Here is a 22,203-nt window from a genome sequence, read left to right as displayed (position 1 = left end):
AATGGACGGTTATGAGAATAAATCCCTTCTTCAACTTTGTGGTAAGTATTGAAAACCAAATTGCTCTTAAATTCTTATATATTTATTTTAACCTATTCGCAGATGATCAAGTATTTGTATGCGACACCGAAGAAGATTTACAACATCTGGTTAAAATTTCGAAAACAACAACTACCAAATCTGTGACGGAGATCAGCTTAACAAGGACAAAAGTTACGAAATTCTCAAGACAACGAGAAAATACGAAGACCTTAATTGATGGTCAGCAGCTGGACAGTTGAAAGATTGGTTGCTTGACTTAGTGTTTTATGGCACAAAGAAGCTAGGCTATCTGTGCTAAACATCTGGTAAAAAGTCAAAATTAAAGTATCATTAGTGAAATTCATAAAATAAAATTAAGGTAAAAACAAAACAAAGTATAAAAAAAAACATAAATAGCATTAAACCATGTTAACATCTAGTCTACAACGTTAAGAGAAAAACTACGGTAATACAAGTTGTAAAGAACTTTCTGTAGCATAATTGTAATTATCATAACTCGCCAAGAAGACTAACAGGTAAGTACAAAAATCACCATCAGTCACCTGAAGTTGGCCTTTCAAGTACTGGTTCCGAGTTGTTTGACATTATGGCCATTTTCAAAAAGTAAAATAATAAAAGTTTTAAAAGACTTGTAGCAAAATTTTAATAATAACTCGCCAGGATGACTAACGGGTAGTTCAAACAGTAGCGTTAGTCACCTGAAGTTGGCCTCTCCAGTCCTGGTTTCGAGTTATTTAATGTTACGGCCAGTTTCTAATTTGAAATCGAACTAGATGGACTTTGATTCTTTAAAGGGAATCACATTAAAAAAGGTCTAATGTATAAATTTAAAAAACTTGAATGGCATTAAAAAGATTAATGGGCTTTAAAAAACTAAAAACATTGCCAGGGTGGACAGTGTCACCATCACCAATAATACTGTCTAACATTATGGACAAACCTTTGGACAGAACATGTTTAAAATGGTGCCGTCATTGAGAGTCGTAACAATGGCAAGAAAGTAAAATGTGGCTTATTGTTATCTGAGTGTTACACACTAGTACATCAGTTCCAGATAAAAGAAAACGATGAGTTAAAAAACTGTGATCAATGCGTAGTCTAGTTAGAACAACTTCCTCTTTCCGAAGACGGCCAAAGTCCAATATAAGGTTTTATTTGGAAAAGCTTGTTTTCGCATTGCTCACTCCAATTCGACTGCCAGCTGGCACGGAGCCGAGCCTTGAATACAGGACCATATTCCATGTATGGGACAGGCACAGCAGTAATAGTGCCAGAACAGATAGACCTAGATGCGATGTCAGCGAGCTCGTTTCCGCGAATACCAACGTGGCCCAGTATAAAAAAAAACTGAATAGAGGTAGATGTAAAAGCGAAATGGACCAGTCGGTTTTGAATATCGGCGAGAACCGGGTGTGAACTAACATGAAGCGATTCCAGGGTCAGTAGAGAACTAAGCGACTCAGTATAAATAGTGCAGCTTGAGTGCTTTTTAGTTTCCATGTGATCCGGGGCAAGAGAAATGGCATACAGTTTAGCAGTGAACACAGAAGCTGTAGTGGGGATTCTGCGTGCAACCACCGAGCCACAACAAATCATGGCAAAGCCCACACAATCACATAATTTCGAACCATCTGTATAAATAGGAATGAAAGGATGGTTCGAAAGATGTTCAGCAAATAACAGACAGTATTTCCAATCAGGAGTGTTTGCTTTTCTCAGATGACTTAAAGATAGGTAACATTTGGGGACTGTAAGAAGCCATGGTAGGATGGGCTGACCGGTGAATACAGCAATGTTATCCAAGGACAGACACAATTCATCCAACTGCATCTGAATAAGAAGGCCAAAAGGAGCAATGGCAGATTGTCTGTTCTTAAAAAGTACGGCCCACCCAAGAAGGAAAACACAACCCCAAGTTGGATGCATTGGTAAGGAACGAAGTTTCGAAGAATATAGTAAAGACAGTTGCAAACGGCGGAGGTGCAAAGAAGGTTCATGAGACTCTATGTATTAGCTCTGAACTGGGGAAGTGCAGAAAGCCCCAGTGCAGAGCCGAAGACCTTGATGATGAATAGGGTCTAGCATCTTTAAGGCCGAGGTCTTGGCAGAACCATAGACCGGTGATCCATAGTCAAGTTTCGATCGAGTAAAAGCACGATATATCTTTAGCATAGAACGTCAATCCACACCCCAAGTGGTGGAAGAGAGAACACGGAGGATGTTCAGTGCTCTTGTACATTTGACCTGTAGCTGTTTAATGTGTAGTATAAAGGTCAGCTTAAGGTCAAAGATAAGCCCAAGAAATTTGTCTCAGAAATCACAGGCAGCATAACTTTACTGATGCGGAGTTGGCGGCAAAAGTGCAAATAAAGAGTTTTAGAGAGAGAGAAGTTAAAGCCGTTTAATGTGGTTCACTTCAGTAAACGATTGAGTGCAGTCTGTAGGTGTTGCTCAATACACCTCATGTTTGACGACTGACATGAGATGTGAAAGTCGACATATTGCCCGTTTGCAAGAGTGAGAGGGGGTTGTTCAGTGATGGCATTAATTTTTATATTGAAAAGTATGACACTCAAAACACAGCCCTGAGAGACTCCAAGTTCCTATAGAAAAGAACGGGAAAGTATCAAACCTACACGAATATGGAATCTCCTGTCCATTAAAACAATTTTAATAAAAATGGACAGATTGCCACGTAACTAATATATATGGAGGCCTTGCAAAACGTCATATCTCCATATTGTATCACAAGCCTTTTCAATGTCAAAGAATATTGATACAAGATGTTGTCATTTGAGAAAGGCTTCTCTGATTGACGTTTCAAGTCGAATCAGGTGGTCCATGGTGGAACACTGTCGTCGGAACCCACACTTGGTGGGCGAGAGGAGGTTGTTTGATTCGAGGAACTAAACAAGACGAGCATTAACCATCCTCTCTAAGGTGTTATAAAGACAGCTCGTCAAAGCAGCTGGACTGTAGTTTGAAGGAACCTTGGGATCCTTCCCAGTCTTAGAGACAGGAAGGACAATAGCCTGGCGACAGGCATCAGGAAAAACATTCTCCTGCCAGATCCGGTTAAAAACAATCAGAAGAATAGCAAGAGAATTAGAAGCTAGATGGCGCAGCATGTCATTGTGTATATCATCAGGTCCAACCGATGAAGGGCCAGTTTGAATTCCACCAGTGTAAAAGGACGATTATAATCATAGTGACAATCAATTCGAAAGGAAAGAGGTGATTTCTCTTCCCGAGTCTTGATGGCTAAGAAGGTGGAAGAAGAAGGAGAAGTGCTAGATACTCGGCAAAAACTTTCACCTGAAGTATCGGCGATGCTTCGGGTATTAGCTACTTCCTGGCCATCAGAGAGCAAGATGGAAAGGGGTTCAGAGTGATATTGCCCACTGACCTTTCGAATCTTGTCCCAAATGACTTTGGAACTGGTGGTAGAGGATATGCCAGTTGTGAACTGAATCCAAGATTCCTTCTGGCTTTGACGTCTTACCCACCGAGCATGTGCACGGACCCGCTGGAAAGCGATGCGGTTCGAGAGTGTGGGATATCGACGAAAAGTATCCCAGGCCCGTTTTTGAGCCTTCCGTGGCACGTGGCAAGCAGGATTCAACCATGGACGAGGTTTTAGGAATACATTGAGCAACTGCTTGTATAATACAGTCAGTTACTACTGCCACACAGTCGTCTATTGATGGCTTACAGACGATGGCAGGATCAAGTTCTGTGAGAGCAGTGAAAGAGGGACAATTTGCATGATCCAGCTTTCACCGGGGCACCGAACACGTGCAAGTGGTTGATGCAGATTATTGTCAACCCTCCATGAAAAATGGGAGAATAATGAAGGGGAGCAAATTGAGAGATCAATAGCAGTAAAGGACTGACTATATGCATGAAAATAAGTAGAAGAACCAGCATTGAAAAGAGAAAAGTTGTTATCAGAGAGCATACGCTCTACAGAGCGACCCCTCCTACCTGTATTAGCACTTTCTTAGAGGGGATAATGTACATTAAAGTCTCCCAGAATTAAAAAAGGAGATGACAACTATTCAATGAGAGTATCAAAGTCTGATTGATCATATGTCTCTCCAGGTGACAGGTAGAGAGAACAAACAGTGATGGTATGACCCAAGGAAACACGCATTGCTACGGCCTCCAAGGGTGTGTCGAGTGACAAAAACAGGGTGGGCACATGCTGATCAATCTACAATGCCACCCCTCCATACACTCATCCATCACAGAACCTGTAACTTCTGTATAAAGAAAACGGCCGAAAGGTGACTGTATCGGCAGGTTTCAGAAATGTTTCCTGTAAGGAGAGACAAACAGGATGGTAGGAAGCAATCAGTGTTTTGATGTCTTCCAGATTAGAACGTAAACCTAGACAGTTCCATTGTATCAGGGTTGCCATTTTTATTTACGTGTAGGCAAATTGGGTGGAGAACCATTCTGTTTACGACCACGTCTTTTTCCCTTACTGTTCTTATTCGAGGGAGGTCTATCGACCTCCATGGATCCTTCCCTGAGTCGATTGGGCAGGTTTTTGCTGTTGAAATGGGATTCCAATGATTGAGAAAGTGAACAAATGATTGTTTTGCATCTTGGGGTGGGAGAAGAAGATATATCCGAGGAAATGCCTGTACCTAGAACCAAAGGATGTGGATCTTGGAGTTTCTTGAAATGTATGCAAGGGACAGAGATAAGTGTTGAAGTTGATTCATTAACTTTTTAACCATGGAGGTCAAACGACTTTTCATTTGTTTGGAGAACGATTCTTTTGGAAGTACAGAGTGATCTGTCTGCACTCTCTCTGTACTTGTAGAACAAAGTGCAGCAGCATACGTCCGAGATGAGGTGGTGGACAGCAATTTTCGAGCATAAGAATAAGTAATATTATGAATCGTTTTCAAACGCTGCACCTCTTTTTCTTCCAACCATTTAGGGCAAGAACGAAAGTAGGACAGGTGAGAGTCATTGCAACTAATGCAATGAATCCGTTTTACACTCGTAGACATCATGGGCCTTGCCACGACAACGAGCACATGTCAAGGAACCACGACATGACGTTTTCGAGTGGCCGAACTGCTGACACTAGAAACATCGCAGAGGGTTTGGAATGTATGACCATAAGTTAACCTGCCTTGATGGTGGCAGGCGGACATGGTGAAGTAAATGTCAGAATAAGGAGAATGTTTGGCACCATAATTTTATCTTTCCGAGTGAATATACGCTTCACTGCAGAAACTCCTTGAATGGAGAAACCAAAGAGAATCTCCGACTCTGGGGTGTATTTCAAATCCATCTCAACAATAACTCCTCGTGATGAATTCAAAGTAGCATGTGGTGTAAGTTCAATAGGTATAGACCCAATTGCCTTTGAATGCAAGAGGAGTTCAATGTGTTTCCACCTATATGTCACCAGATCGAAGCTCCTTTACTGACTTTGGAGAGCCAGAAAGTCCCTCTAGCCCCTTCTGAATGAAAAAGGGAGACATTTGCTCTAAAGTTTGTCTAAAAGTGAATGCAATATAAGAAAATGAGGTACAACAGGTGGTACAGATGGTGAGGATTGCTGCTCAGAATCTTCAAGACGTGGTCATTTACGTATAGACTGTTTTTTCACTATTTTATTAAGATTTTTAATTAGAATATCCATAATAAAGAGAGGGAAATTTCGGTGCCCACTAACTCCACCCACCATAGAACCCTACGAGGGGCGCACTACAATGTCAAACAAGGACACTGTAGCAACGCCAGGTTCGTGAGCACTATACCCAAACACCAGCATCAGATATAATGTCCACAACTCCTGCTGAAAACATTCAACACTGGTACTTGGTTGACTCTAGCCCGAGTGGACCAGCCAATTGACCCAAGGGAGTCACCTCAAGGCTGCCCGTCTTCTGGAATTGAAGGCCAAATGGTGTGTTATGGTTGGACCCCTCAACCACCAGGATCCTCTCCTCCCCTTCATGGGTTGCTACGCACGGCAAACACATGGGTGGATGTTTAGATCCCAGAGGAGATAAACTAAAAGAACAGAACCTTCCCTGGGAGGTCCCCTTACCACGTACAGGAATCCACACCGAGAAAGATTCAGATACATTAGCAGAATACTGACATCAGATGAAAATCATTGAAAATAAATTATTGCTAGAAAAGCAAAGGCCGCAAAAAGTCTTCAATAATGAGAAGGATGTACTAACAAGTTGACTATCAAAGAATCTAAGAAAAATTCTGGTAAAGTCACTAGTGTGGCTTTATGCTGTTCAAACGTTAACGTTAAGAAATGAAGATGTAAGACGTTTGAAGAGTTTGAAATGTCGGCGTGGAGAGGAATGGTAAGAGTCGGTTGAATAGAAAGAAAAACCAATGGAGAGGTGCTCGCATTGATTGAAGAGAGAAGCTTGACAGAAGTCATTAGAAAGATACAGAAGATATGGCTGGGTAACATATTTCGCGATGAAACTTTGCTAAAGCTTATTTTATAAGAACAAATGAAGTGAAAACCACTGTGGGGCAGAAGAATAGAGATACTGCTCAATGGTATTAGGAACAATGATAGTTATAAAGATTTTAAGGAGGCCCGACATTTCCAGGTGGTTAGAATACTCGAGGATCGTGGGTTCTAATCTCTGTCACACCAAACATATTTGCCCTTTCAGCAGTTATGGCGTCATAATTTATGGTCAATTCCACTATTCGTTGGTAAAAGAGTTGTCCAAAAGCTGGTGGTTAGTGGTGATAACTAGTTGCCTTCCCTCTTGTCTTACACTACTAAATTGTTTGTTTTTTGAGTTTTGTACGAAATTCAAAAAACAAACAACTCAAGGAGAGGGCGTTGTGAAGGAAGAGCGGAGCCATCTTAGGACAGAACACTGTTTAAATAGTTTAACATATTTGAGATTGATTTTTTAAAATTACATTTTATAAAATATTTTAACGTCTAAACGAGAAATTATATCTTGATAATTCTCTCTTTGAATAATAGAAAGGAGTAACGTCTATCTCGAACGGTGTTAATATACATTAAGTACACTAATTTCTTATTTTTGTTACTAGAGGGCAGCGTTGCACCTCACAGTAACTCCTGTGTGGGCTGAGATTGTCTCCAGACGGAACGTGTTTATTCGAAGGCAAGGTAGAAGTAGTAACATTCCTAGAAGAGTGAAAAAATAGGCTAAATTTACTCTTTTGAGTCTAATATTGCTTAATTATTTATTTCCAAGTATATTAAAAACAGTTATAAACAAGGTGCGCCCTATGTAGCTTAAAATAATTCACAACTGTGATACTTTTAAACATTCAAAACAAGTGCAGCTTGTAACGCCGCTTTTAAGTACTACAGTAGATATAAGTGGCTCTCTCCTTTTTATCAGCTGAGCGCTATGACGTTGAGTTTGAGTCAGCAAAGCGTCGTCCAGTCATCTTACGTGTGTTTGTGTGCGAAGATCGTGACAGTGTCGAAACCCGAGGTTTAATTGTTAGGTCTCAATTAAAGTAGTACGTGGAGTGTAAGAACAATATTACGCTATCTTAAGGTTTTATATTGCATAACAGAAAGTTCCATTACATTAAAATACTGTGATTATTGAAATCGAAAAAAATGGCGCTCACTCAGCATACTGTCAACTGTAGTCTAGATGATATCGATTTAAATAGTCTGAAGGTAAGTCAAATGTGTAACTCTTGAGTAATGTATAGGGATTGAGAAAAAACGAGTTTTACCGTAATGTATTAAAAATGGGCTTTAAAAACTTATGAACCAGATTCTGTAATGTTTGTTTCAATGTCAAAAATGTATGGTTGTGTACACAATGTAAAGGAATAATTATGAAAGAAATACAGTAGTTGATTTTGAACTGAATAAAATATTGAACTTGAAAGTTAATCAAAAACGAAGTGTTTGTGATTTGTTAGAAGTCTTCTATTATAAGTTTGTGACCATAGTAAGTCCAACTAATGTATACACATAATTAGTTCAATGCATTAAGTAAAATAAACCAGAACTCATTTTAAAGTATTATGTTTTTACTTTAATCCAATTATTGTAAGAAAATGCATTGAATTATAAAGGTAAATATATTTTAAATATAACTGATTTTTACTAAAAAAATATTCTTGTCTAAAAATTATATTTCAAATATTAAAGAATTTTCAAGTTGTTGATACAGACTGTATTTGCAAAGTCGTTTTAAGTATTTAATTATGTTAGCAGTGAAGGCTCAGATTTTACAAAGTTTAAACAGTTTAAAACTTTACAAAGTTTCTTATTAGTGAAAAATATAAACCACCAAAAGTATTGTCAACAGTGAGGATACTGAACTAATAAAATAACGTAACCTAACCCATTGTTGCCTTTTGAAATTTAATAGTGTATATTGGAGGTATTTAGTTAGAAAAAACAAACAAAACTACCACTACTCTTCAAATAATTATGAGAACTTTTATGTTAACCAATATTTTACTGCAATGTGTTTCTAATCGGAAGTAAATATTAATGCCATTATGATTGTGATTTGTTTAGTTTTAGCAGCCATGTTTCTTCTAGAGTAAATAATAATTCCTTGAAGAGTTTAGGATAAAATGTTGTTTGTGATGATAGATTTTATTCGTATGTACTGGGAAGAAGAATCTATTCAGAGTATTGATTTAATGGCCTAAATAAATAATACTTCATCTTAATAGCTATTGCTGTTTAAGATGTTAATATATGATATTTATGAAATGAACGTAAACTAGATCGTGGAACACTTGAATAATTTTTAGACTAATCTTCCATGGTACACGGAGAGAGAGAAACAGAATTTTAATAATGGGTTTTCATATACTTTTTTTTTCCAAGGTTTAAGAAATGCAAAACTTATAATTACATCTTATTTAGAATAAGTACACAGCATGAATATTTGAAAATGAACGTTTTGTAAAAAAAAAAAAAAAAAAAACCTTGCTTGGTATTATAATTTATTCCAAAGTAAAAGTTTCAAATTATATAAAAGAAATATTGTTATATAGGTTGGCTGGTTTAATGTTAATGTCCTGAGGCAACTTGAGCTTTCTGCACCCTTATTATAGAAACTACTGTAATTGAAAGTAGCCCAAAACTAGATTTAGCAAAACAGTTATTAACTTTTAGATTCTAGGTTTCACCTTTGATAAAATGTGCTTAACATCTGCCCATGTAAGTAAGGACTTTATGTAAGGTAATCTGAAAACTCTTATCAGTATCATACCATGCTGAGACAACATACAATAGTTTGTTTTTTAGTTTGACATTTGTTCAGCAGTTCTGAAAATAAAACTTTTAGTTTACAGTGACAACAGATTATACTTTTTAACAAATATTAGCAGTGATAATGAGACATCACTTGTGATACATGACTTCTTGTTTCTGAAACTGTCTTTTACCAGTAATTAATCTGAAATGCCTTATATGATAATAGCAGTCTTTTTCTTTTATTTCTGTGTCATATTGTTTACTATATTTCAGCAAAATATTAAGTTTCAAAAAGTGATCTAGTGACTTTTAAATAAGTAGAGCCCAGTTGTATAGGTACATTGTATGTGGCATAAGAACATGTGTAACTTTGTAAAAAAAAAATAATAATAATAATAATAATAAAGCATCTTATTATTTCAGGATCATTTAACTGTAGCCCAGATACAAAAACGTATAATTTGGTATATAGTATATGTGTGCTTCCAGTTTTATAGGTTTTTATACAGTATGAAAAAATAAGGTTCAAGTTATTAATTTACAAGTTTTTTTTAAATGGCCTTGACTAAGACTTCTCTATAAATTGTTATCCTTGTCTTAGATCATTATATGTGCTGATTTAATAATTAGTAGTGGGTGGGTAAATTAATGCAGTATCTTATATTCTTATGTTTAAAATACTAGAGAAAATTCAACATGTGTCGGTATTTTGGGAAGTAGTGTGCTAAACTTTTAATGACCAGTTTTTCTTCTGTTGAGTAAAATTAATTGGTGTGTATACTTAATTAAGTTTGTGTACAAAATCGTTTATTTTTAGAATTATGTATTTTCTTCATTGTGAATTTTACAATCACAACTATTTTCAAATATAAACTTTAGTCCAGTAGTAATTATACATTACTTTCTTTCAAGGTAGTTCTTGGTGACCAAAGTTCTCTTAACACTAGTTATGTACATTTAAAGGTAAATGCAGCTCTTCATAATTCGAGCTATTTCAATAATGTATCAAGAGATAGTTGTGTTTGCTACAAGTAACACAAGATAATCTAATTCACCTTGGTTCATGGTAACATAAGGTTTTTCAAATAAGAATTATAGACACAGAATTCAAGATACATGATTTTATGTTAATCTGAGGTTAAGAAAATTACTAGTCTTTGGTTTTATTTCTGACCTTTTATTACCTTTTTACCCCCCCACCCCGAAAAAAAAAACGCCCAAAAATTGTAAATAATTCCTTTTTGCTGCTCAAAATTAGTGTTTCATTTTTGTTTCATGCTTATGTTACTTGGTAGAACAAGTTTCATAATTGAACTATATATTGTATTCCTTATGTAATTTTTTATTATTTGTAGATCTGAAAAAAATGTTACTTTTACAAGGGTTTTTAAGTTTTACCAGGCATAAAATATTTTAATATTTTTTTTAAAGGCAATGAATATAACAGTGACTGTTACTATAATAAGCCAAAAGACGTAGTGTAAGATCATCCAGTCTAGAGTCAAATGCATAATTTATCGTGAAAGTAAAGATAATTCAATTTTACACTGAAATTGTTTCTGAATTAAGCCATTTTCTGTTTTATCACCAATGTTCTTACAAAAAACAAGTCTTTTTTTAAAGTAAGAAATCAATAAATATTTTTCCAGTTTTGTTGTATGTTATATATATTTCATTTTAAACTTTCAGTACAGACTTAACTACAATAATAGGTTATACTTTTCGCGATACGATTCTACTGATGCATGGTCCGACGCAAGCTTTCTGTAAACAGTCTTTTGTACCCCAAAAAATCGTAATATTTTTGTGAAAAATCAATTATTCAATAAAGTTAGGTAATTATTGAGTACTACATGTTGTATTCAGTTCTTTTATCAACAACGTAAGTTAACAAAATAGATATAAACTCTTTAATACTTCTCGTTCTAGTCGCCATGTAGTTGATCAAACCTGAGAAGTTATAAAAAAACACCGTAAAATATGGCGTAATTAAAAATAAGTGTTAGTAATATAGATAATAAATTACGGACAAGGTTGTCAAAGTTCGAAACAAACCGTTCTTAAAATGTCTGTATCTAGATGCCTATCGTATTGACTACCTGTAATGAAATATATGTACTCATAAAATTTACTGACAATTGACTACCTCGACAACACTTTTGTGCTTTTTTTGTCAAGCTTGCTTTCGTAACAATTAGTTATTTCAGTTAGTTATGAAATGTGAGGTTAGGTTATACTGTGGGATAGTACTTGGCCTGTTATTTTTGATGAGTTATACGCTAGTGGATTATAAAAAACAATTTCGTCGTTTACTCTATATGGTAACATGATTGTACGTCAATGATATCTGAATAAAGTAATATTATGATTATCTTGTACATATGTATTGGCTTTTATGCAGGATCCTGCTGGGATATTTGAACTGATTGAAGTGGTAGGGAATGGCACCTACGGTCAGGTGTACAAGGTGAGTGAACATTTTCTTTGTCTGGAACTGTTTCATGGTGCTGACTCATTCATTTGGAACGTTTTTTTCGGGTAAATTAACATATGTAAACTTCTTGGCGTCATAAAACACTCCCAAGAAAATATCTAAGTTAAAACATACCTGCCTACGTTAGACGTATCAACATTCAAGGATCTAATATCGCAATATCAAATGACTCACTGCTTAGACAACAACAACAAAAAAAAAAAAAGTGGTTTAGGAGCAAGGAATGAGTTTTTACCTTTGGTATTTCTCTCATCTGTGAACGTTATCCAATTAAGCTGTGCTGCTTTGGAACATTTATTCAGCAGTTTATGTCAATTTTCCCCGCCAAATTAACATGGTTTTGAATAAAAATTGATACCTTTTAATTATAGTAATAATTTATAATCTAATTTTTCTCAGACATTGTATAACTGGTTCCCAAAGAAAGGGAAGACATTTCAAAATTTTTATATTCACGTTCTAGGAAACGTTTTTGTTTTGTTGAAGATTTATTTAACTACAATGTGGTGGTTTAAGAAGAACATAAATGAGCTTAACTTTGGTACTGTGAACAATAGCTTTAGTCTTCACTGCAAAATTAGGGACGGCTAGCAGAGATAACCCTTGCGTGGCTTTGCGCAAAACAAACCAAACCAACCCTAGTGTTTATTTACGAACGCTTACAGGATCTGATGTTTGTTCAAATGTACATAATTGCATGGTAAGAAAACTTCAGTTTTTTAACGAAACTGAAAGCAAACGACAACATATTTTAGAAATTAAGCTAAAGCAGACAAAACTGTAATATTATCTACTAGATACAATATTAATGATTTTTCATAAAATACCATGTTTCCAAAATTTGAATTAAAAGGAACTTTCTGTATGTAATCAAGCTAAAAGGTACAGAATGTTTTCGAATATAAGCCAAATATTTTAATACCGTGTACTTCTTGTTAATATCAATAGTTGTTTCTTTACGAAAGATCAAGTCTGCAAAATTTTAAGTAGATAATTTTAATAAGTTTTTATGGAAGAGTATAATCAAAATAATTATTTTTGGAGTTATAAAATAATGGACTTTATAATTTCAAATCAGTTGATAAAGTTGACATCAAAAGAAAAGCAAGATGTTTATTTTACAAAACCTTTTGATGAAAGCAGGTTTATTTATCTAAAGGGCTAGGGCATCATGTGTTCTTTTCAATAAAATTTGGTCTTTGTTAGAGAATTCAAAGAACTGCTGTTTGTCAAGTTGCATGTTTTCCTTAACAGTTCACGTTTTTCATTTTCGGATTACACGCAGCACAAACGTGAGCGCAACAGACACAGTTAAACAAGCAAAGTTACCCGGTTTTTCACCACCTTTTGGTAAGACTTCATGTTATTGACAAGGCCATCCAAAATATAAGCAAGTGCATCTCACATTCTGTACAATAATGCCACATTGTATTGAATACTTTGTGATACAAACTTTATACATTGTACATATTTGATACAAGTTGGGCCGATAGGTGTAGTTGTTACACATGGTATTAAATTGACAACTTGAGAATCACTAACAAAGATGAGATCTTTGACAAAACTTCAGGAAGAAAGGTTGTTCTTTATAAAAAAAATTACAAGTTTAAAAATTCAAAGTAATGTTTGTATAATCCATGGTAGATTATAAATTTAGCAAAATTTTATATTATGGCTCAAACTTTGTTGTGCAGGGTTAGTGTAAAACTCAACGAGTTTTGCTTTGCTATTTTTTGAGTTTGAGAACTTCATTCTATTTAAGTAATTTACTGGGACTGTGAGAGTAGGCGTAGCTACGATTGTGATTGTAATAAAATATATTAGTTTTTAATCAATACCTTAAATTGGAACTTTAACATTTTTATTGGGATTTAGGAACTTATAAATTGGACTTTATTAAAATTTGGTTAGAATGTGTATTTCTCCATTAAATCGCTAATTTGTTTCGCATGTGTGGGAACACGTGCTAATAGCATAATTTGATTAAATGCTTTGTTTTTTTAAGAACACTTAAGAATAGAGCGGGTGGTGTTTCAAGGATTGATCAAAATATTAAATTTATTGAACGTACTTTTCTAGAAAGTATAAAATCTATAATGACATTAAATAAAATTTACTGCTTCTATAATTAATGGTGAAAGTACCGTAAGATGGCTTAGATTAAGCACAAAAAGTTAACAATGCAAGTTGTAAGATGTATGGTAAATAACCACCATTAAAAATACATATAGACATACAAATGAATTTGTATAAACTCAGTAAAATAGTTTAACTTATTACTATATTAACGAATATCGCCCATATAAAATTACTTTAGATAATGAATTCTGTAGTAAAAGCGTGTAAAATATAAGCCGTGTGTTGTTCGGCTCATTGTTTGCGATACATACCAAAGTCCTATTTTGTGATTGCATAAAAGGACACCATATTTATTTCGGAACCAATCCTTTCAATTGCGTTGAAAATCAACGTTTGATTAGTAAAACTGAAATACTTTGAGTTATATAACATAATTTAGCGATAACTAGCATTGAAGATGTCCACATTCTAGAAAACAAATATCGCAAACTCCATAGTATATAACTACATTCAAAATAATTTATTAATCGATAGTTCTATTGCTATACATACAAGTAAACTGCCGACGTTTCAGATAACACGCTGTAGAACAACCTGATGAATTCACTTCGAGTTGCCGTCTCACTTTGTTGAACTAGATCCCTGTGTAACAGTACGATTACCTCATCATGAACATTCCATACAAGCCTCATGCTTAAAATATGATTAGTTATTAATCTAAGTGCTAATAGTTAGATACTGTTTTATCAAATTTAACAAAAGACAACAAGAATGGACATCTGACCGTTGCAACACCCTTTTGCACTTACAGAAATGTATTTCTAATTGGATCTTGGTCATATGATGTTTATTATTTATAGGATTCCTGACATTTGAATATGAATATTTAACTTTTAACTTCACAAGCATCTTTATCAAGTACTTTCATAACTTGTTCATGATACCCGAACTGATTGAATTGTTCACTTTAAAGTAGACCTCCTAAACCATGAATAGTGATTGTGTATTGGTAAATATGCATGTATATACATACGTACACGTGCAGTACCATGCAAGAGTGTTAGGACAAGAGAATATTTTGTCTTTTTTTTTTTCCATTTTATGAGGCTAATTCTTCCATACCACTGCAGAATATAAATGCCAACACTATGGTAATGCTTCACTGATTCCTGTTGCCAATTAAATGAGCTATAGTGAGAATACTTATCATTCTTTAGAATTCTCATATACTTGTACCAAGGGCATGTCATAAGGGTTTGCTTGAATGAACATACTGATCAATTTTAAGGTCTGAAATAACTGTCATGGTACCCCATGCAGTGTCTTAAATGTGTAAAAGGAAGCTAGGAAGGAGCTAGCATATGGTACCGGTATATAATAGAAGAAATCAATTTGATAGTACGCCACAAATAAACCTTCATAAAAAAAAAAAAAAAAGTATTTATCACTATATATTAAGTTTTGTTGTCATGCCACTGCCCAAAAAACGCAAAGAATTGTCAGTAGAGCAGAGAGTTCGCATAAAAGCTTCACGTGATGCTGGTTGGACTCTCTGACAAATCGCTGCAGAGTAGAATGTCTCACGAACCCTGTCAAGTACGCTCTGGATTATGACACTGAGACGGGTAGATTTGAAAATAAGAAAGGAAGAGATAGAACACCTAAACTCAATGATACTGATGTTAAATGTTTTCGCTTGTGCAGCCTTTGTAACAGAAGGAAGACTGTCACTGATCTCAAGCATGAGATAAACAACCATGTACCAAATGACAGAAAAGTGTCCAGATCTACAGTATCAAGAAGACTCAACGAGAATATTGGTCGTGTAACAGTTAAAAACTTAACTTCGATCTCCAAATATTGTCAAAATACTGAAATTTGGTATTAAAAATAGTACAAAAACTGGATTGTTGATGATTTAAAAAGTGCGTTATGGAGTCCATGTTTGAAGTATTTGGTTCAAAGTGTAGATTGTACGTTTGGCGGTAGGTGAAAGATACTTCAATGCATAGCACCTATTATGAAGCATAGGGGAAGCAGTGTGATAGCTTGAGGGTGTTTTTATGCCGAGACAACAGGAAGTATTTGCAAAATATATGGAATAATGAACTAACGCAAGTACCATCAGTTATTGATCAATTATAGTATACCCTGTGGTTTGCATATTATTGGTAGAGGAGTTGTACCCACTTCCTACTTTGATCCGTGACCTGTCAACTTTGTAACGAATTTACTATTGTACATTTATTTTAATATTTGTTTGTTTCAATTTCATATATATTTATAAATACATGTAAATTGGTGTTAGATATGTATTCCAAAAGTCCCGCCTGTTTTCTACATTTGTAGAAGATTCTCGAGCTTAAGAATCAACAATGTACGATGTGTGTATGTAAAAAGCTAGAGTTTGCTAGTATTAAAGCCAAATGAAATTTCAAGAATTTCCCTTTAGAGCTTATAAATGGTAACCAACGAAATTCAGAGAGAGAGTTTTATATTGTTGTCGGAAGTTATGATTGTGATTAACGCTTGTTACTTGCAAAAATGCAAACACTTGACCAGGAACGTTTATAGACTTCGAACATTACAAAACGTTTAACTTGTGTGAACTAATTTCGGACGTTAATATTTCTACGAGGAAATTAAGTATCTTCGTCTGTGAAAAGTTCGTGTGAGCAGCGAGAGATGGCCTACCCGTAAAATGAACTGTTAGCGAGATCTAACGACAAAAATCTTACCATTACAAAATATATTGATGTTTTCTAGGGTGAGTTATTCCATTCACTTTAATTTGATTCAAATGCATGCACTTTCGAAATAAGTGTACGATGCGTGCTAAGCCCCAGTTTGTTTTTTAAATTTATTTTTATCTTATATCGGTTTCTTTTAGACTTTGAGGAAAAGGTGTTTGAAAAGTTACTTGAGCGCTTAAGAAATGGCCTTGACATTAATAAAAGTAAACGGCCCGTTCTAAACTACCATGAAGATTAGGACCTGTCCGATTTCCTTGTAGAAACCTCGTTAGAATGATCAGCCATTCATCTACTACTTTTATCATAAAATATGTTTAAACGATGGCTACACAGATTTTGTGACAGACATTTAAATATCGGTTATTAGACAGATAGCCTCAGATGGAACTTAATCAGTACTATCAATCAAATCCCTTCGTAAAACTTGGACAGAAAACGAAAGAACTTTGATTGATATTGTGTGAATACCTTTCTTAAGCTAACGAAGTATTATTATAATTAGTTATATTTGTCACAAGTCATTAGTATTTGGTCTCTTGTAGTTTACCTCTGCTTACCTATGGTGTACATAGTGCAGTTGAAATACCATTATACACTTTTTGTCGTTATATAAAAAGAAAAAGCATGAGGGACTAAAGAAAGGATGTAGTGTTAACAGGCTTAATAATTGTACCTTATTACAAACTAAGTATTAATTAACCTAGGGCTCGGCATAGCCAGGTGGGTTAAGGCATTCGATTCGTAACCTGGGAGTCGCGGGTTCGAATCCCGATCGCACCAAATATGCTCGCCTTTTCAGTCGTGGGGGTGTTATTGTGTTACGGTCAATCCCACTCTTCTTGTGTGAAAAATAGCCCAAGAGTTGGCGGTGGGTGGTGATAACTAGCTGCCTTCCCTCTAGTCTTACAGTACTAAATTAGGGACGAGTAGCTTTGCGCGAAATTAAAAAAACAAACAATCAATTAACCTTCATTTCTAAATGGGAATAGAAAGTATGTAAAATTCGACAAAGGAAAAAGACCAAACACAGGAGTTTCTTGCACACACATGCCATGATTTCGCGCAAGGTCGCTCAGACGTAAGAATTTCATGGACGGTTAAATTGTAATCGCACACTCATGAAGACGGATGTTTTTGTCAATGAAATTAATATTATAATTTTAAATAAACTAATCGATAAACATTCATGTTGTTATAATATATCCAGTATTAGTATTAAACTGTATTATTTAAATTAATCGCTTGAATTGTTGGAATAAATTGTCAAGAACATCAATTACACCCTCACCCCTTAAAATCTCTAAACATATTAGAAGAGTCTTACAATAGTAGTAATTATACGCATTTATTGTGTGTGCTGTAAAACTAACGAAGAAACCAATAAAAGGTAATATGTTATTGTATTTTCATTTTAGAAAAACCCAAGATCTTTTAGGTTCAGAACATCAGTAAGAATTTGTTCCCCTCGAATCAGATTTCGAATGATGTTGCTGAGTAAAGTAAAAATACATGTAGTTGTTAGCAGGGTGCTTTGAACACTAACAGCAACTCGCGTTTGATACGATGTGGCAAAACGCCAAGATGTGAGCGTCGAATCACGTTTTACTTTATCATTTTCTGAATCAAGTTAGTCCAGTAACTTTGTTAGCACTATTGGTTTTACTTGAACAAAAAAATAAAGTGTGACCATAGCTTAACTTCAGCTTTAGGCAGAAATTAAAACTAAAACTGCCTCCCCTCTCTTTTTCTCGAAAATATGGAGCTCTAGACACCTTCCTATGCTACCCATCGTTGATTTATGGTCGTGTTACTTTCCCAAACAATCTTAATAAACTCGTAAATGAAACAGTTTTTTTTCTATCCTTTTAGCTATTTCAGAAACCAACATAAAACTGTGATATTCTTAAATGAAATATACAACCCATAAATGATAATAAATGTGGGACGTCAATTGTAATTATAATTCAGTTGTAAATTGTTAAAAATAACATCATTTACAGTGCAATATAGTAGCCTCACTTGGTTTGTAAGTCAGCAAAAGCTACTAATAATGAAAATTTGACTAGTCTGTTAGCTAAGTGAACAACGCTTTTATTCCAGTTATAAAGATGTAGGAGATTGCACTAAGTAGGCTCTGTCTTTGTTTCGCATAGTGCTATATATAATTTAATATGATGTTTCTTGTTCTTTTTGTGTGTACATGTACGTTAATGAAACGAATTCCCTTTATTTTGTGTACAATTCTAGTCTCTGTCATCAGTTAAAAGTTCGAACAAATTGATATTAATCTCTAAGGACAGCGTTGTTAAATGTAGATTTATTGCGTACGTGAATTAACTGTATAGTTAATTACTTTGTTTAATTAATTATTCGATCCACACTCCTCCTTAAGACGAAGACGTGTATGCTGTGTTGAAGTCTTTGTAATTAATTGGTTTTAGTTGAAATCTGAAATGGAGAGTAAGAAAAGTAACTCATTTCCATAATTTGTCCAATTTGTCTTTCAGTCAGATACAAGGATTACCTACTACTAGCTATTTCAGCCTACAAGTTGTAGTTTTATGTTTATTTCGAACTCGAGTTGTCATTAATAACAGCACTTTGAAGAAAAAACCCTAACCTTGTACACTAGTTGTGCTTGTTAGCGATTAAGTAATTAATTAAATTTGTTTATTTTTAGACGGATTATTAAGGTTTTATTGACACTATTAAAATAAATTCACTAGAACTCATTCTAGAAAAACTCGTTACAAACACAGCAAATCCTCTGAATTCAAGCATAAGAATGTTATCAATAGCTCAAGTTCAAAATATTTTATTAAACACTTTTTAGTTTCAGAGCTATAAAGTGTTCATTTCTTAATATTCCAAATTTATTGTTACAATGTTCATCCCTTACGGTTCCTAAGACACAATAAAAAAACATTCAACATTAGAAGAATTCTTGGACAGATCTCATCATATTATTACTCTCATTCACAACCAAGGTTTCTCCAGTATTCTTTGAATACAAGATTAATTATATTGTAAATGCAAAGAATACTTCTAAAAACGCGTGTGGTATAAATAACTACACAGTAGACCACAATCGTTTTCAAAACTATCACGACTACGCCTTATTTTTGAACAATTGTTTCCACGTCTATTTTCATTTTGTTTTTAAAGAAACGCCGAACACTAATAGTTTTCCATTTCAGTATATAATTATTTCAAGCTGTATACAAATATGTCTAAAGTAGTTTCGTTGCAGTATTGTCAGTGTGAAAAAAAATTATAAATAGAATACAGTCGTCAAAAGTAGATCACGAGTCAAATTAGAAGCCACTATTGAGGCAACCTTGTAATTTACTGTTAATATTAATATATATTGTGTTACTGGTACTTCCAATTTTTTATAACACGGTGTTTCATTTTGTTTTAAATTAACAATCATTTAGTTGTAGAAGTTATTTTTCTACCTCGTATTCCTTGTCAAACCAAACATGCTCGCCCTTTCAGCTGTGGGGGCGTGATAAGGTGAAGGTCAATTCCACTATTCATTGGTTAAAGAGTAGCCCAACAGTTGGCAATGGATGGTGATGACTAGCTGCCTTCCCTCTAATCTCACACTGCAAAATTAGGGACGGCTAGCGGAGTTAGCCTTTGTGTAGCTTTGCGTGAAATTAAAAAACAATCCTTTTTTGTGATTTTGTTTTACGACACTTCACACTTAGTTCTGTATGTAACATGAGCTACACTGTTTTAACAAATTACTTTTAGTTTTGATTTACGTAATTAACTTTCGTTGTTCAGGAATTACTGATTTTTAGTGTACCATTTTTTTTTTTCACTTTTAAATGTTATTGATTGTTGTTGTTGTTTTCAAATAGAAACTTTTAGCTCATAGTTTCACCTCTTGACCGATTTGAGATCTAATTACATTTCTGAACTGAAGAAGTCAAACACGTCAGTGTACTAAGCCACGCCCAAGGTCTCGTAGATTAACTTAATCTAATCCTGTCTAAAATCATTTTAATTTGGGGGCAGACTCGCAGAGATCCTGAGGAGTAATAAAATTGAATCTTGTAATCGCACGCCCCACAATATGTATTGCTGGCGCACTAAAATATAGCTAATGAAAAGGGGTGAGGGGAGGTAGCATAAAAATAATTTGCTCTAATTTTGCTTAAAATTTCAAACGCCGCGACTGTTGAGGATTCCTTCTTGTTTTCTAATTAGTTTACTTCTGTAATCTTTCATCTATTTTTGTGGTTGTTCATCAATCTTATTGTCCATTTTATACTTGTCCATATTGCTGTAAGTGTATTGGTATACATGATATATTTACCCTTTGAAACCTCTGTTTAATTGCATATCTGTGCATCTGTTTATTATTGATCTATTGGTATCTACTCCATTTTAACCAGGTTTATCTTATATCTCCTAATCTGTTTAAATGGATGTACCTCTATCCTTCTATAGCTGAGTTTATATCTTTATCCATACTTATGTTTTTGCGTATGTGTTATGTGTTAGCTATTTAAAACGAACATGAGTTTGTTTATACGCTACATTATACTTTATAACTATAAAAGGCCCTATTTTTATTTATCTGTGAATATATATAAAATAGAAAATACTCGCATGGCTTTACATGTACTTTTGGGGTCCAATCTTCCTATTTATTTATATTTATGTGGTCATCATCGTGTTTGTTTAACTGTTTTTGGGAGGTTTATTTCTTTCAAAACGATTATTTACATACTCTACGAAGACATGTAACCCTCTTATTTCATTCCTTTTGTCACAGAAACTCAACCTTTTGCCCAACTTTTAAAGCCTAACTTAGATTAAAATGACCAAATTCCTAATACATGTAGTATTTACGTAAATTTGTAAATAGATATACAAAACTATTATGTTGACTCATTTCTAAAAATGTATTTTCTTCCCTGACAGTTTAACACTCAATAATTGAAAGAAAAAACTTTGTAGAGGATGTCTGATGATCGCGGAATGCTTTTTGTGACTAGGTTTTAAAAATTTGACGGTGCGATATAGTTATATCAACTGGAATGAAAGTGTGTAAGTAATTGTGAAGTTATTGATACTAAAGATGTTTACAGCCTGAGTTACAGCACGCATGCGCAGCATTATCTTGTGTGGTTTTCATTTTGACGAACTGCAAGCTTGTAGAACCAACTCGTATTAGTCCTTTGATACAAGCTACAGATTCGCGTATTTCTCACTAAGATATTCTTTGACTTGCGTATATTTAGTTTTGGAAAATCGCAACACAGTAAACTTCAGTTGCCTAACTTATTTTTGATATTTTTATTGGTTCCCACTGTATTTTAAGTTCGGATGACTCAAAGAAGTTTCTGAACTTTTTACATATTTGTATAAACGTACATAGATAGCTATTGAAATATTTCAATGCATTTTACCAGTACTTAGCTCAGTATTGCAATCCGTTAAGTCTTGAATCAGATGTATTTACTTTATACATTGAACCGTAACCACTCAATTGGAGTGTCATGTTCGCATTGCCATGCTGTTGGCAAAGGCTGTAAAAACAGGTTCACTGAACGGTCGATAAAACCCTAATTATAGTTGTACCTCCTGGCGCA

At 34.5% G+C, this 22,203-nt stretch overlaps 1 protein-coding gene across 3 annotated transcripts in view; it reads left to right on the top strand.

Moving 5' to 3' along the window:
- Positions 1-7,130: 7,130 nt before the first annotated feature.
- LOC143249840 (serine/threonine-protein kinase mig-15-like) overlaps positions 7,131-22,203 on the top strand; it is a 97,704-nt gene continuing 82,631 nt past the window's right edge. For 2 of the 3 annotated variants that reach the window (XM_076500397.1, XM_076500388.1), the window contains exons 1-2: positions 7,131-7,720; positions 11,670-11,735. In XM_076500397.1, the coding sequence (XP_076356512.1) occupies positions 7,658-7,720; positions 11,670-11,735 (129 nt within the window). In that variant the 5' untranslated portion in view covers positions 7,131-7,657. The remainder of the gene's footprint in view (positions 7,721-11,669; positions 11,736-22,203) is intronic. The other variant, XM_076500404.1, reaches the window with a different exon arrangement.

Source organism: Tachypleus tridentatus, chromosome 1 (assembly GCF_004210375.1).
Source record: "Tachypleus tridentatus isolate NWPU-2018 chromosome 1, ASM421037v1, whole genome shotgun sequence".
Taxonomy (NCBI): domain Eukaryota; kingdom Metazoa; phylum Arthropoda; class Merostomata; order Xiphosura; family Limulidae; genus Tachypleus; species Tachypleus tridentatus.
This window is presented reverse-complemented; position numbering and strand designations above follow the sequence as displayed.